The sequence below is a fragment of the Euphorbia lathyris genome, chromosome 5 (assembly GCF_963576675.1).
Source record: "Euphorbia lathyris chromosome 5, ddEupLath1.1, whole genome shotgun sequence".
NCBI lineage: Eukaryota > Viridiplantae > Streptophyta > Magnoliopsida > Malpighiales > Euphorbiaceae > Euphorbia > Euphorbia lathyris.
The window spans coordinates 50,664,335-50,691,962 of record NC_088914.1 but is presented as its reverse complement, the minus strand read 5'-3'; the positions used below and the strand labels follow the sequence as shown (position 1 = coordinate 50,691,962).

The window sequence follows — 27,628 nt, the reverse complement described above, 5'->3', positions numbered from 1 at the left end:
CTAAACTCTGTGTTGCATACATTGTGTAGATTTGAAGTTTTATATGTTCTGTGTTATATTTGAAGTTTTATATGTTAGGGTATTAGATATAGTTCTTAATTAATTCACAGAAGCTTCCTCTCATGGAAAATCAATTAGGAAAATTTTCTTCACCTGGTTTTTCAGTCATGGAAAATTTTCTAGACAGCCACTCCCACCTTTCCCATCTCATCACCTCTTGTTCAATCGGGTATTATGGGGTTTTATAGCTAAGCAATAAACTTCAAACATCACCTACACTTTCTAATATAAACATCAATATAAGGGACCTATAAAGCTACAAAAAATGGAGGAAATCTTCGTGAAATTATGCATATAAGAGAAGGGAGATATCAGTCACTTGAAGAATGTTTGGCTCGTGAATACAGAATCACTCTTCGGACTATTTCTTCACAAATCTCCAATAATTTATAGTGGAAATTCATATGAACAATTGAACATGTTTTGTGTTATTTACTTTTTTTAGTCCATTTCGCAGTATGAACTGTCTTAATTTGGAACGCCTGTTTATTCTCTTGGGAAAAATTTGCATATTATGGTCTCAAATCATGTTAATTGTTTGGTGAATCATGATTGACCTTGAATCGCATTGTAATTTTTGCTAGTGTGTTGATTAATTTTATTGAAGTGAAAGCTAATTAATTTAACATTTGTTGATTCAATTACAAATTTTATATGTTTAGATTGATGTTTGGCTTTTACTGCCTTTGCTTTGGAAAACAAGGAATTTGTTGCGTTAAGAAGATTCAATTACAAATTGGGATGATGATTAGGGAGATTTTGCTAATGAAGTGTTGTCTTTTTTGAATTAAAGGTTGTTTGTTTTTATGGATTTGTTATTTTGTAACTTTGATTTTGTGGGTTTTTTTAGCCTTGTTGTGTACCGTAACTTTTAATACTTTGATTTTATCGGGTTTTTTTAGCCTTGTTGTCTACTGTAACTTTTAATGAATGTTGTTTACTTCCTAAAAAAATATAATTTATTTCAAGTTATGTAAGATAATAAAATTTTATATTTTATTATTTTGTAAATTAAATTTTTAATTTATTTTTTAGGACTTAAACTATTAGATATTTATCCGAATCACCGAAAAATTATATTGGATTGGACCGGAACCGAATCTCCGAATCCCCGAACTGGACTGGACTGAAATTTTGGGGCAATTCAATTCTGGAGATTTATTCTTTCAATCTAATTCTGGAGATTTCATTTTATTTATCTCCGAATTTCAATCCAACACTGGAGATTCATGAATCCCCGACTTGGACCGAACTGTGCCCAGCCCTATTAGATACATTGTGATAAATAGTCTCGATCGTTAGATTCGAACATAGTAAATTTATTGACACAATTTATTATTTTAATGAATTTGTTGCATTAAAAAATAATTTAGAGAGTATCGGTAAGTGGAGTAAGACTCGGTTCTTTGTCATTTAATTTTAGTATCAATATCAGTTCAATTATCATTATTTTTTTGGAAAATTTATCATTATTGATTACAATTACCATTATAATTATTTATATATAATTTATTATTATTGTTTATAATATATATAATTTATAATTCATCATTATTTATTATAATTATAATGATTTATAGATGATTTATAAATAATTTATAAATAATTTATAATGATTTATAAATAATTTATTATTTATTATATATTAATTTATCATTTTTTATTATAATTATAATTATTTGGTACAATTTGTTTATAAATTTTGCAAGAAGTAAATAAATATTATATCAATATGTGTACGTTACAATACCTTAACAAATTAACTGTCTCAACTACATTTTAATTGTTTTTAATCATCTTCGTTAACTTCATCATCATCGTCATCTTCATAAAAAATATTAAAAAATATTTTTTCAATATTGTTCAAAAACTTTTATTGAGAGTCAGGCTTTTATTTGATATTCAATAACAGTTCAAGTATTAATTTAATTTTATCTTTAATAATATATTTATTTATTATTTTTATTATTATTATTACAACCATTATTATTATTATTATTATTATTATTATTATTAGCTTAAAATTATATTAAAGTCTAATTTTATCATTATTTTTTTTTGAATGAAGGTTGGAACGCGAAGGCAGGCCGTACATCCCAACTAGGTTGGCACCCCGGCACAACCAACAACCCGAATATTATTAAAAAAGGAAAAGGTACAGAGGGAGAAGAAAGTTTACGAAAAACGAATATGAGCTACATTACACAAATCGTCAAACACAAACGCTTGACAGAAATAGGGTGCCGAATGCCACCAGCAAATAGAAGTAGCTGATTGTCCATGTCCAGCCAGCCGATCCGCTGCCTGGTTGCCTTCTCTAAATATATGGGTATCCCGCCAATTCATTGCAGAGAGTCGAGCTAAACAGGTTTGCCATTCCTTCTTGATTCTCCATGAAACATCAGTCCGATTATTATTGAGCAAGTGCACAGCATAGGCGGAATCAGATTCAAACCAAATGTTCCTCCAGTTTCTCTCCCATGCAGCCGTGACTGCAAAAGCAATTGCTTTAAGCTCAGCGATATGAGCGGACGAGCACTAAATAGGAAAAGCAAAACAGCCAACCACAAAGCCCCTGGTATTGCGAAATATCCCTCCGGCCCCGGCATTACCTGGGGAACTCGCTGCCCCATCCGTATTTAATTTCAGCTAGTGAACCAGAGGCGGCAGCCACCGAACAATCGCGTAGTCGGGCTCAGGTGGCGGACGGGCAACAATGACAGTAGTAACGGATCCTTATCTGATAAAATGCAGCAGCTTGTGTTTCAGAATTTGGATTGAAGGGAGGTCATTATCAAATATAGCACGATTGCGGATATACCAGACGAACCAAATGCATGTGACAACTGCGAAGATCCCCCCTTTCCTCTTAGTCCGCCTAACTCGCATCACACGGATAATAGAGAAAAAATCAGCAAAGCTTAAATTAGTACAGTAGCTAATTTCATGAATGTTGAAAACCATTTGCCACAGCTCTTTGGCCACTTTACAGGTAACAAACAGATGAGAGGCAGATTCCTCCTCAGATTTACACAACTCACATCTTTGAGCCAAGGAAATACCATGGGATTGCAGCAGAGGTTGAACTGCCAGTTTTCCGTGCAGCAACATCCAGCAGGTAGCGACACGTCTAGGAGGAACGAACGAGTTCCAAAGAAATTTGCTCCAATCCACTGGAGCTCCCGGGAGAAGTTCAAAATAGAACGATTTAGTCATGAGCTTCCCCGATTTGGACGGTTGCCAAATACAAGAATCTGATCCGTCTAGCGCCTCAATTTGATTAACGTTGCTTTGAACTTGATCAGGAAGCGTCTGCAGATTAACCCAATATCCGTTCAATTTGAAATTTTGAATAGGTTCGTACAAATTGGCCTGTGAACTTATTGGAATATCAAGCCGCTCCGCAATAGTTGGCACTATCCACCTGGCTGTCCAGAAGTTCAAATCTGATCCCTCCCCAAACCACCAAACCGAATCAAGCCTAATCATATCAAAGTTAGCTCTCAACGAATACCAGATTGAAGAGTTTGCAATATAACTTCTAGCCTCTAATTTCATCATTATTAATTTCAGTAGCATTCAGTTAAATTCAGTAGCATTCAGGGTTCATTTGTTTTATCTACTATTGCTGTTTGCTTTTATATTTGCTATTGGAAAAAGCTGATTTTCCAAAATATATGGATTCATTGCTTTTGTAAAATGCTATTTTGTGTAAAAGACAGACAGTAGATCACTTACCAAACACCTAAAACTCTCCTTTATGAAGTAAAAAAGTCAAATATGAGCATGAAAAAGAACAACCAAACACCACCTCAATTCATTTCAGTAGTATTTAGTTCAATTCAGTTCACTTAAAACCCATAATTTAGCATTTGTTTGAGAGTTTAGAGGTTAATGGAGGTGAGAGTTAAAAGAGATAATGGAAATGAAATGGAAGTGCTGGAAAAGAAAGTTAAAAATTAATGTTTGAAAGTTTATAGAATGTAAATGAGGTTAAATGTTTAACTTCATTTACGTTACTCCCATTAACTCCCAATTTGGAGGTTAGAGGGAGTAAACAACATTTAACTTCCATTAACCTTGGTTTACTCTAAAAAAAACAAGGGTAAATTACAAAACTAGGTCAAATGGGAGGTCCATTTACATATTTAACCTATTTACTCAACCTACTACATATCTAGCTAGACTCTTTTTATGTGACTTTCCCATAATACCCTCAATATTTACGCGCGTCTGTCTCCCTCCCGTCTGACTTCGCAGATTCGATCTTATGCGAAGCCTGCGAAGCTAATGTTTGGTTTAGTTGATGAATTTAATTAGCATATGCGAAGCCTGGATGTGTTTTGAAGCTAATTCGCGAAGTGGTATATAACAAAAAAATGCCAAACAACAACGGATTCTAACATTAAAATCATAACATTATCAAAATTTACAACAAGATTGCCACAATAACAACATTAAATCATAACATTATCAAAATTTACAACAAGATTGCCACAATAAACTCCTAACAAATCACTTCAAAGTGAACCTGTCTAATCTGGACGAAAATTTCTCTCTCTACAGGAAGTCCATACCTTTTGGGATGAGAAATGGAAGTCCATACCTTTTGGGATGGACGTGTCCCATGGTGCACACCAAGATTGACAATCTTGAGGGAAATTTCTCCCTATACAAGAAGGAAAGTCATCTCCCATGCAGCCCAATATGCCGCCTTCCAGAAAGGAATGTTATGTATTCAACCACCTTCAAGAAAAATTAATCGTGTTAGGCAGGAAAAAAGACGATTTTGGCTTAGCGAAATGAGGATTAGCGAAGCATGTGAATGTAAATGTGCAGGGAAAGAGATGATTTTACTTCGCTAATTGATGTTTTCACGAGGTATGCGAGGTCTGAAACATGACGATCTACATCGCATATCGATGCTTTCGCGAAGTCTGCGAGTGAAATCATGTACTTTTCTACTCGCAGACTTCGTGAAACGTTTCAGACTCTTTTTCTTCTCAGATCTTCGCGAAATCATCGACTACGCGAAGTGTATTCATGGAAAAACGCAGAAAAAACAGCAGATACTTACATTTTTCGCGCCTTTCACCCTTAAAAGCGAGAATAAAAATATGATAAACTGGAAAAAACGATGAAAATAACGTAGAATAACCATTTCTTTGATGGTAACAAGAAGAAAGAAACCAAGTAACGAGCAGGAACATGAAGATGAAGAACCATGGCTTCATTTTCTAAAAAAAAAAAAACAACAACTCACAAGGCTTGATATTTAATCTACCGTTAACCCCTTGTTTGTGAGGATTAAGAGTACACTTTTTTTCCCCCAATATTACCTCTATTTAATCTACCGTTAACCCCTTGTTTGTGAGGATTAAGAGTACACTTTTTTTCCCCCAATATTACCTCCTCGCAATCCTAAAACCCAACACCACAAAACCTCAGTAGAGTGGACGTGCTTTCAGTTTCAGAGGCATAAATAAATCATTGTTGGAGTGATAAGAGGAAATTTCCCCCCTCTCCAAACACACAAATTTTTGATTTTTTTCCATCCCTTCTCATGTGTGATTTATAATTAGAAAATGAAATCCCTCTTTTGTGAACCTCCTCTTATCAATTCCATTCTGCTTCCTAAACCCATAATTATCCATTTTCCTTACTCTTTCTCTCCTCTTACACATCGCAAACATGCTTCTAAATCTCATAAATTCACCTCCCAACTTGTCTCCATTCCCTTCATTAATGCTAAAAGACTTGTAATTACTGCTTTTGCTTCATCCACCTCTATCTCCGGTATGCCGGCTTCGACCTCCGAAGAAGAAGAAGAAGACGCAGAGTCCACTCAGTTATTCGAGGTTTCTTTTCTTCCTGTTTCTTTGAGCAGTTGATAATTTGCTTTCTCTCCGGAATTCACGACTTAAAGGAGATTGTTGTTATTATTATCGCAGAAACTAAAGGAGAAGGAGAGACAAAGAGTAAATGAGTTGGAAGAATTGGATAGGAAGGCCGATGTGCAGTTGGAGAGGCAGCTTGTGATGGCCTCAAATTGGAGTAGAACATTGTTGACTATGCGTGGGAAGTTGAAGGGAACCGAGTGGGATCCTCAGAACTCTCACAGGATTGATTTTAGTCAATTTTGGAGCCTTCTCAACTCAAACAGTGTTCAGTTTATGGAGTATTCCAATTATGGACAGACGATATCAGGTACTATTCGTTTGATCATCATTGTGCTGGTTAGCTAATTACTTTAGTAGCATTAATACCAATCTATTACTAAACCCTGCCTAGTTTTTGGAATAATTAGCATGACCAGGGCTGAACTTTTGATTATCATTGAACTCACGACATTTTAGTTTAACTGACACCTTTTACTGAAAAGTTATTGGTTTTTTCTTCAGTTATTTTGCCATATTACAAGGATGGAAAATTAGAAGGGGCAGAAAGGAATTCTAAGAAAGAAATTATTTTCCGGCGCCATGTGGTTGACCGTATGCCAATTGATTGTTGGAATGATGTTTGGCACAAGTTGCATCAGCAAATAGTAAATGTGGATGTTCTTAATGTGGACACAGTTCATGCTGAAATTTATTCTACCGTTGCAACTGCAGTAATCTGGTCTCTGAGGCTTGCACTAGCTGTTTCATTATATGTATGGATTGATAATATTATGAGACCAATTTATGCAAAGTTAATACCTTGCGATTTGGGAAAGCCTAGCCAAACAATTAGGCAACCACTCAAGCGTCGTGCACTTGGCTCACTTGGAAAGAGTCGGTAAGTAGAAGGGTAGATGTTTAGTGTTTTAGCTACTTCAACTGTAGGTTAAATGGTTGATGTTCTTTTTGCTTGCTGATTAATTAATTCCTTCACAGGATTGGGCGTCAATCCCTAATTAGTTGCAGTTGGCTTTATGAATGCTTTTCTGAATTATTGGATGATTTTGTTTTTTTTTGCTGATTGTTTGTGTGAGTTGTTCCTTAAGAGAATGATTTTTTTGGGCATCAATCACTAATGTAGTTGGGGTTCACTTTATGTATGCTATTTTGTCTCCTACTTAGTAAGTAGCTTTTATTTTTGCATTTGATTCTTATATCATTTAACTATGGTTTTTATGAATTTGCAAGTGGAAAAACGCTTACCTTCTTTTGATTTTTTTGGTGGACTTACAGATCAATTCTTTTGTTTTACAAAAATAAATTAGCAAGTCCAACAAATTTTAATCTCAAAATAAAATTGAGCATTTTGGAGGAAGCAAATGAACATGAGTGTGCTTCAGTTGCTTGCTTTTTCACATATATATATATATATATATATATATATATATATATTTCCTTTATAGGACAGCACAATCTACATTCTGGTGTCAAGATAAATTTGGCTTGTGAAAAAATTTAATTGTTTTGGAAGAAGCAACATCCAACCTTAACTATTTTCCCTTTTCCCTTATTTCTTTTTCTCTTTTTGAAAGTGAAATGAATGCTGTTTTTTCTGTTTGATCACACAAAACCTTTTGCTCTCAGACTTTTACACAGTATCACTAATTAAGCATTGGTTACTAAAAGTAAACTGATGTATGGGAGTTTGCCCCTTGAAATTTAATTGGCAAGTTGTTCACTATTGATTTACACTGATAGAACTCATTACTTATAGCCTTTAGTCACTCTAATACTTGCAAGTTGGTTTACGTCATAACTCTTATGGCTTTGCTGCTGGAATAAGGAAATTAACCTATATACATTTTGAACAATAGAGAAGAGGTCAAACATATAGGTCTTTGGAGTCACCATTTAATTGGACTCTGGGCGCGGACTATTCTAGTTGGACCTTATAATTGCACTAACATCATCAGATTTTTTTTTATTCGACTAATTAAATTCTTTGCTTCTGTCATATCAATGGATCCCATGCATATGTATTGTTCCATTACGTAATACTTGCTTCTAGGAAAGAGTACATTTCTATCCTTGATATATCAAATCCTTAAATTTTGACTCCACTTGCTTAAAATTTCCTTTGAGAATAAATATACCAAGAAGTTGTGAAGTTTTGGACACAAACACATACATGTCATTATCTTTAGTTTATTTCCTTTGTTATTGTTAGAGTTCGAAAACTAAACTGTGACAACTTTGGATTATATTTCCATGACATAACTGGATAATTTTCAATGACAAACTTCATGCCTTTTGAACTGCCTTTCCACCAGAGCAAAGTTCATATCAGCAGAAGAAACTACTGGTGTTACCTTCGATGATTTTGCTGGCCAGGAATATATAAAGAGGGAATTACAGGAGATTGTACGAATATTAAAGAACGAGGAGGAGTTCCAAGACAAGGGTATTTATTGCCCCAAAGGTGTACTTCTCCATGGACCTCCAGGAACAGGTAAAACTCTGTTAGCAAAAGCTATTGCAGGTGAAGCAGGACTGCCTTTCTTTGCAGCGAATGGAACGGATTTTGTAGAGGTGAGAGTTGACTTTTCTTATGAAGCAAACACTGATTGAAAATGACAGTAGAAGATTAGTTGCATCTGAAATTTGTTTTCATTTTACTGGGATGAAGGCCAAGAGATCAGCATTTCAAACATTGCCTTGTGTTAATTTGTGTTGAGTGTAAGTTAGGCCCTGTTTGTTGGCCGGAAAATGTTTTCCTGATTTTCCGGTGTTTGTTTGCTTAGGAAAATAAGAAAATGGAAAATTTTAGGTTAGTCAACAGAAAACTATACGAAGAAAATGAGTAAACATTTTCCTAAGCCTTTTGAAACTCTACTCCATTTCTTCTTACCCTTTTCAAAAGTAGCTACCCACCCCTTCTTCCCGTTTTCCGGTGTTGTAGCCAAACACCGGAAAATATTTTATTTTCCAACAATTTTTTTTTTACCTTACCCAATATTTTCCAAAACACAATAATTTCCGGCAAACAATCGGCGCCTAGTATGCGCTAGATTTTCCCCATAAATTTATACATGGAGGCATATGGAGCAATCTTCTGTGAAAATGACTTGAAAACACTTACATTTAAAGTTCTGATAGAAAACCACTATCTTATCTTGATCTAAAATGTTGGATCTCATCTTATATTTTTGGTAATATAATGCTTTTGTTGAATGCTAATGAATATGCATAAAAGAAATAGAAAATATAAAAAAGCATTAAAAAATAATAATTAATAAACAATACATTTCATATAATTATGAGAACAGGTATGCATAGATTTATATGTTTTATGCATATACATACACATATTATTTGCTTTATTAATGTTACCTGTTATGAAAATTGTATGTCTGAAGCACAAATTACTAATCAATTCTATTTCATTTTCATTGAAATAATATCACTGTATAACAACTTATTTTAAAATATTAATCCCATCTTATGTCTTCTCTTTAATATTGTAATATTCAGGCATTGATATGCATATGTCTATCAAGTGATTTTCTAAGTAGCTGATCTAGGCCAACGCATTGCTCAAATTGAAAAAGTAATAACTTCATGGTTCAAATTTATACAAGCAATACTCCTGGCAGTCTTATTAATTGAGCTGCTGTATTCATTTTCTTTTATCTTCTGTATTGTGCCCATTGTTGCTTTTGGCATCACATGGATCTTTCTGTCATTACTATCACTTTATCATTAAAAGTATTTCATTTTCACTCGTGGGTTTGAATTATTGGAAATCACAGAACTACTGAAATCCTTACTAATTCTAAAACTTGACTTTATAGATGTTTGTAGGTGTGGCAGCATCTCGTGTGAAGGATCTTTTTGCCAGTTCTAGATCATTTGCTCCTTCCATCATCTTTATTGATGAAATTGATGCTATTGGAAGCAAGCGTGGGGGACCTGATATTGGTGGGGTAAGATATAATTTTGCTTCTGTTAAGTTCAAATAAGGAATTAACTGATTGTAAACAATATGGCAATTATAAATTCAAAGGAATGCAAAGGTCCTTGGATGCATCATCTGAAGTTCTAAGAGATTGAGTGGAACTAGAAGTGTACCTTATAGAATATGCTAGTGCAAGTTGATGGAATTTCTCCGCAATTTCTTCATTTTAAGTCATTATATAAAGTGTGAACCTCTTATTTGCATTGCCTGCTGCAGGAAGTATGTTTAGACACATTTAAAAAAGACCATGTAACTAATGCAACTATGGAGTTGTCTTTTACACATAAATAATAAATAAATACAAAAGCATTTGATTATCAAATTTGGTATTCTAACTTTCATGTAGGATATCAATTCCTTTTACTTAAAATAAAAAAATAAATTGGAATTTTTGCAATCTTGTTTTATGTGTTAGTGACTCCTGAAAATAGGATAATTCATTTTGTAGATTAGGTTCCTGAAAGATTATGAGAGGAGGCAGTGATACATCTAAGCAAAATTTTTTTTATAGAGACCGTGAAAGGAGGATTTTATATTCTTAGTAGGCTTGGAGTATTGCACGACAAGTGTCGAGAAGTAGGATGGCCAAGCAAACATAGATCTACTCACATTAGAGAATTAAGTAGTATTGAGTTTGATGTTTCAATGAGCAATCCAACTGCTAAATTAGAGTATTACAAACTTTTATATGGCAAGAGAATGACAAACTACCTCATAAATATATGCAATAGAACCAAGTGAAACTTAGGGGCTATTTGATAACCAAATTAAGCACTTAAAATTAATATAAGTGCTTATTGGATTTAAGCTTGTTTGATGCTACTGTTTAAAAATTTCAGTTAAGTAAAAAAATTACTTATATCTTTTTTTTTTGAATGAAAAATTACTTATATCTAGTAAGTCAAATATTTGACTTAAAATTTTAAGTTGAATATTATTTGCTAACACTTAAACTGAGTACTTATGTTTAGCATTTATCAAACAGTTATATCATTTTGTACTTTCAACATTTATAATATTCCAACACTTAAAATTCAGTATTTATTTTTTCAGCACTTAATTTTCAATTTTTTCAAACATCGCCTTAGATGGGGATACATTGAGCTTGAGCCTACATGCAAATATTTAAACTTTCTGTATGAGATTTACATAACAACGCCACATGAAGTCTATGGGTCAGTGTTAACGAGCCGAACAGAAACCGAGCATGGGTAGGCTCGGTATTGGCTCGCTAATGTCTATAGTCGAGCCCTCTCGAGCCGAGCTTTGACCGAGCTGGGCTTTTGACCAGATTCATCATACAACATACTTCACACGAGTTTAAAAAATTTATGAAGAAAAAAGAAAAATACAATCACATGTCATGAACAAGCTCCAAGAATAGTAGCTGCTCATAGATCCCATATTGCCTTGTTGCCAGTGTGGTTGCGTATGTACCGTAGCTGCTAGTGCTACCGGTGTGGATGACAAAGTAGAGAGAGAACTTGGGAGGGAGAAGCAGATTAGTCTTTCGGGCTTGTATTTTGATCTTTGAATTCCTAATTTTCGGACTAGCCAAAACCCAAAGAAGCCCTTAAGTGTTTTTTTGGATGGACCCTTGTGAGTTGTGACTAGTTGTAAATTAGAGTCGAGGACTAATTACTAATTTTCTTTCTTTGCCCATGGCTGTTAATTATTTTATTTTGAATTAAAAGTTAACGAAATATATATAGTAATTAAAAAGGATTCGAGCCTATTCGTGAGCTTTTGAGCCTAACAAGGAAGCTCAGGTTCGGCTCGGCTCGTTAATTTCTCGAGTCGATCCGGAGCTCGAATCAAACCCTATCGAGCCAAATTTTGACCGAACCGAACTCGAATCGTTTGCGAGCTACCCTGGCTCATTAACATCTCCACGGTCAACTTTCATGAACATTCTTCCCATGTAAAATTAGTTTTTGGTTACTAACATTGGTAAGAGGATTCATATACTCAATGCTAGTAATTTATTTTTATCTGGAGTTCTAATTGATTGCTACATATTGTTTCTCATAAGTTATCAATTGAGCTATGCACACATTGTTTGATATATTTGTAGTAGCAACAATAAAGATTATGTAAGTTTAATTGATGGCCCATGATTATTAAAATGATGCATAAAAATGTTTCCTTATTATGACAATTAACCAAATAATATATCTTGAACATTTATTTATTTATTTGAAATTGTGTCCTAAGAATTATTGTCTTTCATCAAATTTCAGTATAGAAGTATGAGCTTGCATTTTTTTTTTTTGATTTTTTGTGTGTAGGGTGGTGCTGAGAGGGAACAAGGTCTACTTCAGATACTTACAGAGATGGATGGATTTAAAGAATTTACATCTCAGGTGTGCTTTGTTGAATATTATACACTGAAAATATTATATTCTTTGATCTGCTGCTAAAGTTGAACGTGTCAGGTGCTAGTTATAGGTGCAACAAATAGACTTGACATTTTAGATCCTGCACTCTTGAGAAAGGGTCGTTTTGACAAGATTATAAGAGTTGGGTTGCCATCAAAAGATGGTAGATTGGCAATATTAAAGGTAATATTCTTTTTCCCCAAAAAGTTTAGATGACATCTTGGAATTGTGTTCTGAAATAAAATCTTGATGACTACTGAGCATTTACTTGTCCAGGTGCATGCAAGAAATAAATTTTTCCGCTCGGAGGAGGAGAAGCTGGCTTTACTTCAGGAAATTGCAGAATCGACAGAAGATTTTACAGGAGCAGAGCTGCAGAATATATTGTATTTAGTGCCTGATGTATCTTACTTTCATCTTTGTTTTTTTTTTTTTGGTAGCGGAAAGGAGCTAATGTTTTTTGATTATTAAACTAATTGCAGGAATGAAGCTGGAATTTTAACGGCCAGAAAGGATTTAGACTATATTGGACGAGAAGAACTTTTAGAGGCTTTGAAGAGGGTTTGTGCCGCCTTTCCTTCCTTTATTCCCCCCTAATGTAGAACTCACGAAATGAACAAATACAAAGCCGTAAAGCTAAATGAAGCACAATGCTTTCTTAATTCGGTTGAAATCTAAATAGATCAAATAACAATTCTTTTCTAACAGCTAACAATACTATATAATTAGGAGTCTCCGTACTAAGAAAATTCTAAACCAATACTAAATACGATAGAAAGAACATAACATTTTCAAAAGTCCTAATGACGATAAAAATTCCTATGTAAGTAGCACATTAATCTTTCAAAGTAGAAAGTGTACACAAAACTTTGAATCAAAATATTACTTGCAAAAGAAAATATTTAATCAGAACAATTTCGTTCTTCAATTTTGATGGGCTGTATCATTCTTTACTGTTCGGAGAAAACTTGACATTAAGCTTTTTATGCCAAAGAATTAATTAATAACGGGATATGGAGAAACTTGCATAGTGTCTTACATATTTATTAGTTGTTTCTCTTTAGCTCATAAAAAAGTTTGATTGTTCACAACTGAATAAATCAATGAGAACATCTTTGCACCATCATATGCGCCCGTTAGATGATGGAACTTATCAATTTGTATCCTACAATCATTAATGTCAATTTGACATTTTTGAATTTCAACCAACTGGGTGCCTTCCATCAAATTTAGATATTGGAAACTTGTAGAGTGATGCAAAATTGTTCGCTATACTAATAATGAGGATATCTTCCTGAACCACCATTTGCATCCCTGCTATAATAACACCCATCTATTTGTATCATATAATCATCAAAAGAGCTTGGTATTTTCGAATTTCCACCAACTTGGAACCTGCAATCAGATTTAGATATTGGTGACTTTTAGGGTGAGTGAAGTGTTCCTTAAACTAATTATGTTCAAGCTTTGGAAGAAAAATCATGACTATAATACCAGAATAGCTAATAAAACATTCTATAGTAGTTACTTGTGATCAGAATATTCTGTTGTCTTCTTTGACTTCGCACAGGAATTTGTTTTCTTTTCAGAGCAGATAATTTTGGTACTCTTTTTATTCTTCTTTCTGGATAGAGGAAATTAAACAAAAATCTCAAAGAAAATAGTGAAAGTTTTATGGCAGAAGGTGAGCAATTGCATAGTTAAGCAAGAGGTTAGGAAATCTTGGTTATATCTGAATGGTAAACAGAAACATGAGGCTCAGGAAGAGATGTAAGATATTTTGGTTGAAGCTGAATGGGGGACGGGAAGATGTGGCCGAGGAAGAGATTAAAAAGTCTTGGCCAATCCCTCTAAATATGTAGAAGAAATAAATAAACTAAGCTCTTAAACTTTAGAAGAATCTCAACAATTCAATATCCTTTCCTTTCTTCTCCAGAGAATTACAGAGCAATGTTGTTATTATAGAGTAATAACTAAATTTAGAACTCCTAGGATTATGATCACAAATAGGGAAAATAACTTCTTTAAAATAGTCTTAATGATTGATAATAACAAAGCCATATATTCCTGATTAAATAGGAAAGGCAGATTTTCTTGGCATAAAAAACATACACAAAAATCTGACCAGTTTTTTTTTCTTCAGTATATAAATAAAAACTAGAGAGGGCGAGCCTTGGCGCAACGGTAAAACGTTGTTGTCGTGTGACCAGAGGTCACGGGTTCGAGTCTTAGGAGCGGCCTCTTGCCAATTAAATTGGCAAGGGAAGGCTTGCCCCCAATACACCCTTGTGGTGGGACCCCTCCCCGGACCCTCGCTCAGCGGGGACGCGTAATGCGACCGGGCCGCCCTTTATATAAATAAAAACTAGAACATAAAAATTTATAGATTTGATTCCTTGGAGGTGTAATGCAAAAAGCTCAAAAAATATTTTTGAACCTCTTCTATGTAGACATAGAAAGCAATATAACTACTTACATACTGGCTCTAAGCATCTTTGTTTACTGCATAATCCCTTCTTCTTTATGTATAGTTTTTCATTTATCTATGAAATTCATTTTTTATTTCAACTTATTTGTGTAATGCACTTGTTACTTATTTCTGCAGCAAAAAGGTACTTTTGAAACAGGCCAGGAAGATAGTACAGAAATTCCAGAGGAACTAAAATTGAGAATGGCCTATAGGGAAGCTGCTGTTGCTGTTCTTGCATGCTATTTTCCTGATCCATACCGCCCTTTCACAGAGGTCATTGAAGTGTACACACACACACATATATATATGATGCTCTATTTGTTAATTGAGTGTTGAAATTCATGCCAACTTGTTCAATATATCTCTTGCAGACAGATATAAATTCTCTCAATAGCCAGCCAAATATGCGCTACACAGAAACTGCAGGCAAGGTTTTTGCAAGGAAATCAGATTATGTGAATGCTATAGTTCGTGCATGTGCTCGTAAGTTAAAGAAAAATCCTTTTTCTTTCTTTTATTTCTTTTGCAACATTATCTTCAGTTATATATAGGATCAATGTTTGTCTTACGCTTAATACATAATTACACACCTAAACTTGCAAATTTTTGTTGTTTGACACCCTGATATTTGGACCTATCACACACTTAAACTTGTAACTTTTTACCATTTGACATCCTAAACTTGTCAATTTTCGGACCTATGACACCATTATTTGCTATTTGGCACACTTCAAATTTGATAGTACGTACAACATGGATTTTATTTGAAGTTTGCCAAATCAGCAAATAAATGTCTCCAAGGCCCCAAATTGACAAGTTCAGGTGCCAAACGACACAAAGTTACAAGTTCGGGTGTGTGATATGTCTAAATATAAGTACATGGTGCCAAACTGTAAAATGTCACAAGTTTAGGTGTGTAATTATGCATTAAGCCTTTGTCTTATTCTCCTTGGTTTTTGTCTTAGACATATTTTACCACTGAAAAGATAGATTTTTAAGTTAGGTGTTTGGTTTTCAAGTTTTACTATGATTATTCATTTAATCTTCAAATTCTTCTTTCGTGATTTGGAGATCTTACATTTCACGATGACTTTCATTTGTGATGGATCTGGTGTATAGCATGTCGAGAAACCTGTACATATGTATGCATGCACATGTGGAATTATAGAGGCTTTGAGCAAGGAATGTGAATTGAATTTTCCTTGACCCTTGAAAGCTGAAAAGTACCACCATTTCCTTGAGAAATAACTCGTGTTTTCAGCACTGTTGTTGGAAACTTACAATTCGCGATTCGAATCTTACGATTCGATTCAGCTTTATTTCGAGCCGAATCTATAGGCCGAATCTAAATTATAATAGAATCTTACAATTCCCGATTCGAATCATACGATTCAATTCAGCTCTATTTCGAGCCAGATCTTCATCACCGTTCATCAAAAACTTCAACAACACTAGTTACTAACTCACTCTCCTTTGGTCCGATTGTTATTTATCAAGTTATCAACTCAAACTAGCTCCACCCCATTATTATCAAGTTGACAACAAGGCAAAAAAAACAGAGCCAGAAATTCAAACTCTTCATCTGTACTAAGTTATTAAGCAGAATCGGATTTGTGAATTAGTTTTATTAGGATTGCATTTGCATTGGATTTGAATTTTAGTACTTGGTTGATATGATTTCTTTTTTGACATTAAAATTGCATTTCTAGACTAATATTTGATAATATTTTGAGTTCAAAATGGTAAATATTTTATTTTTTATAATATTATGAATTTGAACTGAATCTGACTGTTCGATTTGATTCACGAGTCATGATTCACAAAATGAGGATTTCGATTCACTAGTCGAATCTCAATTTGACAAGTATGGTTTTCAGTTCTGATTTTTTAGAGTTTGTAATTAATATAGTCCATACCTATGACTGCTTAAGGTGCTATTTGTCAATGTAAATGTAATTAATACAGAGTGGCTCAAGGCTGCTGTAGGCTAGAAATATTTAGGCTGCTTGTGGGGTAAGGATAGTTGACTGTCTAGCTAAGTTGTGTATATAAATATGTGTAATGTGATACAGAAAACATTGAGATATAAGATTACAGAAGTTTAAATGGTATCAGAGCTTTAGGTTCTCTGTATTCTTGGATTTGTGTGTTCTGGGTAGTATTTCCCAGGTTTGTGTGTTCTGGTAGAATTTCCAGAGTTATCAATGAAGGGCTTGAGTCCCTTGTGTATATTTCCAGACTTCAGTTTATCTCACCACCCATCTCAGTCCTCCTTTCCGCCTCCGACCGGCCTGTCTCCGAAATCCGACCAGCTACCGACCTGCGCGTGAGTCCCACGCGCCTCCGTCAGAGAATCTCCCCGCCTCCACGCGCCGGCGCGTGCCGCCTCCTTTCAACCTCCGTCTTACCATCCTGTGTACTCGCCGCCGCCAGGCGAGTCCCTCCTCAGAATCAGACCTTCTGGTACTCTTTCTTTTACGCCGTGTTTTTTTTCTCTCCTGACGGTTCTGTTCCTTTTAGAGTTTTCCTTTTTAAGTGTACTTCCTTTAATTTCAAGTGTATTATTTTTATTTAAAAAAAAAAAGAGAAAAAAAAAAAAACAGAAGACAGTAAAGAAAAGAGAGAAAAGAATTTTCTTACCAAAAAAAAAAAAAATATATATATATATATTTCCATCTAGTTTCATGGCGGAAGGAATTGAAAAGAAAATTGTGACGGAATTTACGTTAGGGTCCTCCAAAATTACGGATAGGAAATTAATTGGGAGTCAAAACTATACTCAGTGGCAACGCATTATCCGTAGATTTGTCAACAGTGTTGATTTAGAAGACCATTTAACTGGTAATCCTCCGCCTAAAACAAATGCTGATGCTCGTAAGAAATGGTTAATGGAGGATTATAAACTGTTTAATCAAATTCAAAACACTCTCGATCCCACTGTTGATGATGTTGTGACTCACTGTGAGACTGTCAAGGAGTTACGGGAATATCTGGAGTTTCTGTATGCTAACAAAAAGGATATGTCTCATCTTCATATGTTACTGTTAAAGATTTATCGTGCAGAACAAAAAAATCGACCTCTTCTGCAATATTACACTGAAGTGAAACAGGCATACGAAGAAGAGAACAGTATGTTTCCTATTGTGCCCGTACACAGCTGTTGACTAGTGGGACACTCCCATCTTTCGCGGAAGTCTACTCTCGTTTACTTAATGTATGTAAGGATGGCGTAATGGCTTCTGGTACGTTGTCTTCTGACACAGTAGCCTTGGTAAGTAATGCTAATCCAGGTCGGCGTGGTGGAGACAATACTCTTCCTAGTGGCCACCGTAGCTCCCCTCGTACTTGTTATCATTGTGGGGGAGAAGGGCATGTTAAGAAGCATTGTTGGAAACTGCATGGTAAACCACCCCAACACTCGGGACAGCACCCTCTCCGAAGATCTGCAAATATGGCAACTCAAGGTGGCATCATTCCAACTTCGTCCTCTGTCACCATTTCTGCCGATGAGTATGCTCGGTTTCAGCAACTTTCTGCGACTTATGATGCAGAACAACCATCAACTTCAACCTCCGCTTTGGCTGATACAGGTAATCATGTGGCATGTCTCTCCACCTCCTCTTGTAGTTGAGTGATTGACTCTGGTGCTACAGACCATATGACTGGCAACACAGGTATTCTTTCTTCTTTTCAACATCTGGCCAATTTTCCATCTGTTATGTTAGCCAATGGCTCAACTGCTTCTGTAATTGGACAAGGGACAGCTCACCCAACATCTAATATTCCTTTATCCTCTGTTTTATGTTTACCCAATTTTCCTCTTAACTTATTATCTGTCAGCCAACTTACTAAGACTCTTAACTGCTCTGTTGTTTTTTATCCTACCCATTGTCTTTTTCAGGATATTGGGACGAAGAAAATTATTGGTAGAGGGAACCTGGTAAATGGATTGTACGTACTTGATTCAACTTATCGACAAGTGTCAAAATCCATTATCTGCACAAGCGCGTCCCTTTTGCAACTTCACTGTCAATTTGGCCATCCGTCCTTTCCAGTTTTACTAAAGTTATGTCCTAGTCTTCCGCGTGATTCTACTCTGGAATGTGAAGCTTGTCAATTTGCTAAGCATCACAGGGTTTCGTATCCACCGCGAATCAATAAACGTGTCGAGTCTTCCTTTTATTTGGTGCACACTGATGTATGGGGTCCGTGTCCTGTTGTGTCCAAACTTGGTTTTCGTTATTTTGTAACCTTTGTTGATGATTATTCTCGTGTTACTTGGCTTTATCCTATGAAAAATCGTTCAGAATTATTTACTATCTTCTGTGCCTTTCATGCTGAGATTCGCACACAATTTAACAAATCTATTTGTATTTTGCGTAGTGACAATGCTAAAGAATATGTATCTTGCACTTTCCAATCATATCTTTCCCAGCATGGTATTATTCATCAGACTTCTTGCATTGTTACCCCTCAGCAAAACGGTGTCGCCGAACGTAAGAATCGTCACTTATTAGAAGTCGCTCGAGCACTGTTGTTTCATATGCAGGTTCCTAAAACTTTTTGGGCAGATGCGGTCTCCACTGCCTGTTTTCTTATTAACCGTATGCCCTCTTTAGTCCTTAATGGTCAGATTCCATACTCCCTTCTTTTTCCCTTGTCTTCTTTATTTCCTCTTGCACCACGTGTTTTTGGATGTACTTGTTTTGTTCAAGACATGCGACCACAAGTCTCCAAACTTGATCCCAAATCCATCAAGTGTATCTTTGTGGGTTATTCTCGGACTCAAAAAGGGTATCGTTGCTATTCTCCTTCTTTGGGTCGTTATTTGGTGTCCGCTGATGTCACCTTTTTTGAAAACACTCCTTTTTATGGTCTTGAATCAACTCTTTCTGTTGATCCGGCAAGTCCGTCTGACGATAATTATCTTGTTTATACTGTAAGTGAGTAGGCGGTTTCTGATCCTTCTCGGCCAGTTGTCCGTCACATTTATTCTCGGCGTGTACGTCCTTCAAGTGCTGCACCTTCTAGTGCTCCAGTTGCCAGTGTTCCCCCTCCTGTTTCGTCTCCAGATCCTTCCCCACCTTCAGATCCTAGCATTGACCTTCCTATCGCCCTCCGAAAAGGTACCTGCCAATGCACTTACCCGATTTCTTCATTTGTATGTTATGATGCGTTATCACCTTCCCCGAAGTCTTTTGTAGCTTCTTTAGATTCAATTGTTGTTCCTTCCTCCCTCTCTGAAGCACTGAATCATCCTGGTTGGCTCCAAGCAATGAAAGAGGAAATGCATGCCCTTGAACAAAATCATACTTGGGATCTAGTGTCTCTTCCATCTCAAAAGCGTGCTATTGGTTGCAAATGGGTGTTCAATGTCAAGTTCAATCCAGATGGTTCTGTTGCTCGGTTGAAAGCTCGTTTGGTTGCCAAAGGTTATGCTCGGACTTATGGCATCGACTATTTAGAGACATTTTCCCCTATTGCCAAACTTTCCTCTGTTCGATTGTTCGTGTCTTTGGCTGCTACTTACAATTGGCCGCTTTATCAACTTGATGTCAAGAATGCCTTTTTGAATGGTGATCTCCGCGAGGAAGTTTACATGGAGCAACCTCCTGGTTTTGTTGCTCAGGGGGAGTCTGGGAAAGTTTGCAGGTTACGCAGGTCCTTGTATGGGTTGAAGCAATCTCCTCGTGCCTGGTTTGGACGATTCAGTGCTGCTGTCATTGAATTTGGTCTTCGTCGAAGTGCATATGATCATTCTGTGTTCTACTCATCATCTAGTTCTGGGTGCATTTTACTAGTCGTATATGTTGATGACATTGTAATTACTGGAAATAATGAAACTGGCATTATAAAATTGAAAGAATTCCTCGGTACTTGTTTTCAGACAAAGGATCTAGGACAATTGAAATATTTTTTGGGGATTGAAGTTTGCCGAAGCCGTAAAGGGATTTACCTCACTCAGAGAAAATACTGTCTAGATGTGTTGAGTGACGCTGGTTTGATTGAGGCAAAGACTTGTGATGCACCTATGATACCAAATGGGAAGCTGAAGACCGATGATGGAGATTTACTTCCGGATCCTGAAAGATATAGACGAATCGTTGGAAAATTGAACTATCTTACAATCACTCGTCCTGATATTTCCTTTGCAGTAAGTGTTGTAAGCCAGTTCATGTCATCTCCAAGAACTTCACACTGGGATGCTGTTAGTCATATTCTGAAATACTTAAAGGGGACTCCGGGGCGTGGTATACTATATCAAAATCATGGTCATCACACTGTTGAAGGTTTTACAGATGCGGATTACGCAGGAGATCTTACAGATAGGCGTTCTACTACGGGTTATTGTGTATTTGTCGGAGGCAACCTAGTATCTTGGAAAAGTAAAAAGCAGAGTGTCGTATCTAGATCCAGTGCAGAATCTGAGTACAAGGCTATGGCACAAACTACGTGTGAACTTGTATGGCTACGGAACCTTCTTGGTGAGATTGGATTTGCTCAGACGAAACCCATGAAGTTATGGTGTGATAATGAAGCAGCTATCTATATCGCCAATAACCCTGTATTCAATGAAAGAACAAAGCACATAGAAGTTGACTGCCACTTTACTCGAGAAAAGATAGAAGATGGCACAATTACAACTCCACACATCAGAACAGGAGAACAATTGGCAGACGTGTTTACAAAAGCATTACCGGGAAATCGGGTTAACTATATATGTACCAAGCTGGGCATGATTAACATCTATGCTCCAGCTTGAGGGGGAGTGTAATTAATATAGTCCATACCTATGACTGCTTAAGGTGCTATTTGTCAATGTAAATGTAATTAATACAGAGTGGCTCAAGGCTGCTGTAGGGTAGAAATATTTAGGCTGCTTGTGGGGTAAGGATAGTTGACTGTCTAGCTAAGTTTTACTCTACTAGCAAAAAGATGCCTACCCCTGCCAGCTCAACAGTAGGTTATAACTAATTTCCTACATACCCCTACTCTTAACCAACTGATGGAGAATCCCCACTCCATATTTATTAAAGGCGTGCCTAAGGCGCATGGCGCACCAGGCGCCATCCTTAGCGCCTCATATCTGTAATATTTATTGAATGTCAAATTCTTGGAAGTTTGTGTTTGGTAAAATCGTATATCATATCCATGAATTAAGTAGGTAGCTAAAACTAAGCAAACTATCTCTATTATGTTGTGTTTTTGATGACTGAAGATCTGTGTTGCATGGAAACTCTTCTTCATTAACGTGTCCGCATTTCGTATCCGTATCTGTTTCCATTTCATTTTCTTTTCTGTTTCCATTACCGTGTCCTAGCTATAAAATTTTAAAGAAACGTTTCCTAGTGTCCATTTCAGTTTCAGTTCCATTTCCGTGCAACATAGCCGAATATTTGTTGTATTGTGCCATTCTTTAATTTTAAAATATTGGTGCTTTTTTTCTGTTCCCCAAGTTACATTTTTGAAAGAGATATTTGGACACTGATACACAGTGATTTTAATACTTTGAATTAATGGAAAAACTAACATTTCAAAAAGAAAAAGATTGGTGTGCTAACTCATGACACCAAGTAGGTAGCTAAAACTAAGCCAGCTATCACTATTATGTTATGTTTTTGATGACCCAAGATTTGTAGTATTGTGACATTCTTTGATTTTAAAAATTTGGTGCTTTTTATTTTATTTTACTCTATGTCACCTAAGTTACCTTTTGACCGATACACAGTAATTTTAATACTTTGGATTAACAGAAATACCAATATTTCGAAAAGAAAAAGATTGGTGTGCTAACTCATGACACCAAGGTGTTGTAATACTGGTTAAAATGACACACGTCAAAACTGTGGGCCTTGCAGTTAAAAAGGGAAGTTTGAAATTCGGCAATTAAACATCCATAAATTAACTTATAACTTCGTTTCTGTGCTTAGAAAATTGATGAGACTGATCCTCCAACAATTGTAATTGATACTTGTAGATGTAAAATTAGCTCAATCAAAATCATGCTACATTGCCTTTTTCTTTCTCTCTTTTTTTCATAGCTATTGATAAAATTTATGTGGTGTTTAGCCAGAGTAATTGAAGAGGAGATGTTTGGGCTAAACAATTTGTGCTGGATCTCTGCAAAATCAACATTAGAAGCTTCAAGGCTTGCGGAACGTTTGATCCTGCAGACTGGGATGACAGCATTAGGGAAAGCATTTTACAGGAACCATAGTGATCTTGTTCCCAGCGTACAATTCTAGAACCTGAGTTCTAAATGTTGCAATCTCTGTATACATTTTGAAAGGTTTTAACTAATTTGTTGCATACATAATTATATATTACAGCTTGCAGCGAAACTTGAGGCATTACGAGATGAATATATGCGTTATGCTGTTGAAAAATGTTCATCTGTACTCAAAGAATATCATTCAGCTGTGGAGATGATTACAGGCACTGACATTTTACTTTCTGCTTTTTAGTTTTGTTTCATGTCTGCAAGTTGAGTTATTCGTTGGTTGATATATTTAGGGCGTCCCAGTGCACTATGCGTCCCCGCTGAGCGAGGGTCCGGGGAGGGGTCCCACCACAAGGGTATACTGGGGGCAAGCCTTCCCCTGCCAATTTATTTGGCAAGAGGCCGCTCCTAAGACTCGAACCCGTGACCTCTTGGTCACACGACAACAACGTTTACCGTTGGTTGATATATATGTTGGATATTTATAAATGAGATTCTTGTTAGATCAAATTGACAAGTGAAGCTTGCCCATTTAACTTTTATTCAGTTTATGTTAGCCGTAGTTGTTCCATGTTAGGTACAGGTTCAGCTATTTGCAAAAGCAATCAGGTTTCAGCTCTTTGCGAAAAAAATTAAAATTTAGTCCTATACTTGGCACAGTTCATCACTTTGGCTCCCTGTACTTCAATTTTGGTACATTTTCCTTTACATTTTAAGTTTTTGAAATTTTTGCGGTTGATAGACAACTCCACTCACAGTTTATTACATGCCCATCACACAATTGAAGAATATAATTTGACCACGTGCTGGAAATTAAATCATAGAGGTCAAATGTGCCAAATTGAGGGGGTTAAATTTCTGAATTGTGGCAAGTACAGGGGTTAAATTTATCTTTTTCCAATAAGTTGTCATTTGCATCCATGTACACTATACAGTGGTCCATTCATTACCACTGGATTGCGCTTATATCATTAGTTCATGGCTGTTAAGCCATTGAGCTCTAAGATCATTAAGAAATTGAAAGCGTGGACCCTTTGGGAGTTTGATCCATCAACATCAGCAATTGGGTTTAGAATTGGGCCTTCATGTTGGTTCAACAGCTATCCATCGAGACGGGACAAGCCATGTTGAATTTGGTGCTCATTTTAATTGTAGTCATTTCATGATAGCCCTAGTTTTTCCCTTTGGGATTTGATCCAACAAATTTTGACAGAGCTGAGCCATTTATATGTATAAACTATAAAATGCTTATTATTTCTTGCCTGATGCAGATATTTTGCTTGATAAGGGAGAAATAAAAGCTGCAGAAATTTGGGGTATATACAAAAGCGCTCCACGAATACCTCCAGTAAGTAGTTATCTAAGCAGCATTTATCTGTTTACTTACCTGTTGGTCTGGCATCAATATATTTTTCATTCATAACATACAAGTTTTCCAACAGAAATCTTAATTATGCTACTTTCGGGGATAAAGTTGTATCATTTGTAACATTATTTTCTGTGACAAAGGCCACTTTCGTTTCATTTTTCCTGAAAGCGTAGTTTGTGGGAGGTCTCTCTCCCTCCTTGGCCTTTTCTCTTTGATTCTATTCTTTTGTAATACAACTTGTAGGACAAAAGTAAAATATGGCTTATGTACTTAGCACAATGTGTCAATTGAGCTCCTATATTTCAATTTTGGCATAATTGACCCTTGTGCTGTAATTATTCTCAGAATTTGACCCATTGACAGATGGTTTCATTAGTAGCATATGTATCACATGCATGGTCCAATTGTTTGACAATGCGTGTATTTTAGAACTGTCAATCAATGGCCAAACTTTGGAAAGAAAAATAAAGTACAAGGGAGTAAATATTTCAAAATTGAAATGAATGGCCCAAGTGAAAAACTGTGCCAAGTGAATGTGCCGAAATTGAAAGACGCGACTGTTTCCCAGTTTCTAGATTGCATAATACTAATGGGTTGAATTAATTTATGTTGAAGGTTGTGACAAGAGAAATGTAATTGATATTGTTTTGTGTTGTTCAGCCTGATGTGAACCCTGTTGATGAATTTGGAGCTCTAATGTATGCTGGAAGATGGGGGATCCATGGGCTTTCTCTTCCTGGCAGGGTTACTTTTGTGCCCGGAAATGTTGGCTTTTCAACCTTTGGTGCTCCTCGACCCATGGAGGTAAAAATTCATACTCTTCAGGTTTTTATTATGCTGTTTTATGCTTTCCTTTATTATTATACTATTATTTAAATCCAAGTTTTTTTTTTAATCTATCAAATTGTTGTACTATCTTTGTTTGCAGACCCAAGTGATCAACGATGAAACTTGGAAACTTATAGATGGGATTTGGGATAAAAGGGTTGAGGAAATAAAAACTGAAGCTTCTATGGAGATTGAGGAAGACACTGAGAAGCCACAACTTTTGATGGCCAACCATTTCCTTTGAGACAGAGTCATTATCGCATTTAGTGGTCTTACTCTTTCTTATAAAAACCAAACACAACTCAGTTTTGGAAACAGTCCCTTAAACACCCAAATGCAAATTACAATAGAAAAGAAAGAAAGATGAGCACTTGAGATAACTACTGGGATGACATTGGGTATAGGTTTTGCGAGAGTGCTTGAGACAACCTGAATCCTATATAAAAGGTCGGACATGGTGGGTCAGGTTTCTTTTATCGGAATTTGGTTATGTATAATGTACATGTGATTAAATTATATATTATGTTTATTTCAAATTTAGAAGTGTTTGAACTTTGGGTTTGTTTGTTAAATTTATGTATGGCTTGTTAAATTTGCAGAGTATTAAATTTATGATTGATTTATTTTTTTGTATGTTTATAATTTTATTTGTATATTTAAAAATATAATTATGATAGGTATCGCTATTAGGTATTCTAATCATATGGGATAAGATTAGGGTTGAGATTTAAGATGTGTTTTTAAACAAGATGAATAATGCTTATACTAATCATATGAGATAAGATTAGGGTTGAGATTTCAGAAACAATCTAAGCCACTGATCTCTCATATACTATAAAACATCATTTCAAACCTTGGCAACATTTGGCAGTCTCCTTTCTCACTTCCGTGCCTCCTTTTGGCCTCTCTCAACTCAAGAATAAAGCTTTGGATATTCCTTTTTTTTTATCTCGTGAGCTGCTATATACCGCAATTTTTTTTTCATCCATCGCACTCTTTTGACATTTATGCCCTTCTCATTTTTTTTTTTTTAAAAACTCAATTTTTTTTTCTCTCTTTCTCTCCCAAGCCTAAAAACCCGAATTTGACGAAAATGGATCCGAGTATTCCCGAAGACCATGATTTCGAACACAAAGTAATCTTACGATATAAATTTAAATTAAAAATTTGTTTTTTAAATTTTGAATTTTTTTTTTAAGGAATAAGCCTAAACGGATGCGCCACCCAGTTCCACCATACGGTGGAACGAGCGCGGAACCCAGTTCCACCTTACGGTGGAACGGGTGCGCCGTACTTTCCACCTTACGGTGGAAAGTATGGCCGACGCCGTTGCCACCACGGGTGGAACGTTCGTTCCGCCCGTGGTAGCAACGACGTCGGAGTTCCGTTTAGGCAAAAAAAAAAAACGGGTTCCGCCTCCGATTTCGGAGGCGGAACCCGTGATTTCGGACATATTTTTTTTAAAAAAACTTATCGGAAGATTCATTAAGCCTTTTCCCCTTCCTTCCTTTGGCGGTATGTCGTTTTAGGTCGGGTTTTATGAAAAGTTTCAAAAGCTAGAGAGGATTTGAGAGTTTTTGGTTATTGGTTTGAAATTGTGAGGAGGGCATAAATGTCAAAAGAGTGCGGTGGAAAGTATAACTTTTGCGGTATATAGCAACCTAAAGCTCTACTTTGTCTCCGTAGGTTCTTTGAACTCGTGAAATCACGCTTGAATTTCAAGATATTTCTCACTAAACAACTAACAAAAATACTTCAAACTTCCTTGATCTTAGCTTTCCTGGACAATCTAAGCATCAAAGATAAGGTTCTAGAGTCATTTGTTGGGCTTTGTTTATTTTAGGGTTAATACACATATTTGTCTTTATATTTTCTCGGAAAAACAAATATGCCGTTATATAAAAAAAACTCACAAAACTCTCCCTGAACTTTCCACAAACTTGTATGATTTGGCACAAACGGCGCCACGTCCAACTCCTTGTGCCAGAAGTTGGTATTGAGGATCAAGCTGAGCCTGACGCTCTGCTTCCTGATTGACTTCTTCCTCTTGATTCCGATGAATCTCTGATTGAACTCGACTGGATGCAACCATCTTTGAATAATCTGATTTACCGTTCACATAGATTCAGTATGGACTGGTTGTGAGATAATAGTTAACATACCGTCTCTTGTGTCTTTACCTGTTTATAGAGGAATTTTAGGATAAGTCCTTTACAATTAGGAGTCCTTATGATCTGAAGAGGTCCGTGTCCCACAAGGAATCTATGTCCTGTGAGGATCTCTTTGTCATATAGGATTCTTGAAGGTTCCTTCGTTGGAAGAAGCCGAAGCCTTTAACGACGCCCTTGGGTAGGCTGCTTTGCATGTGGTCTTTTAGCTAAAAATAGGTGGTGCTAACGTTATCCGTG

At 36.0% G+C, this 27,628-nt stretch overlaps 1 protein-coding gene across 1 annotated transcript; it reads left to right on the top strand.

Annotated features, from left to right (window-relative positions):
- The first annotated feature begins 5,441 nt into the window (after nt 1–5,441).
- LOC136229733 (probable inactive ATP-dependent zinc metalloprotease FTSHI 4, chloroplastic) lies at nt 5,442–25,853 on the top strand. Its single transcript, XM_066018635.1, has 16 exons — nt 5,442–5,918; nt 6,012–6,267; nt 6,462–6,837; nt 8,270–8,528; nt 9,791–9,922; nt 12,243–12,317; nt 12,390–12,515; nt 12,609–12,718; nt 12,815–12,893; nt 14,938–15,075; nt 15,174–15,285; nt 22,873–23,036; nt 23,133–23,238; nt 24,295–24,371; nt 25,053–25,196; nt 25,321–25,853. Exons 1-16 carry the CDS (start codon nt 5,646–5,648, stop codon nt 25,462–25,464), a joined length of 2,571 nt encoding a protein of 856 aa, XP_065874707.1. The 5' UTR covers nt 5,442–5,645; the 3' UTR covers nt 25,465–25,853.
- Nucleotides 25,854–27,628: the final 1,775 nt, after the last annotated feature.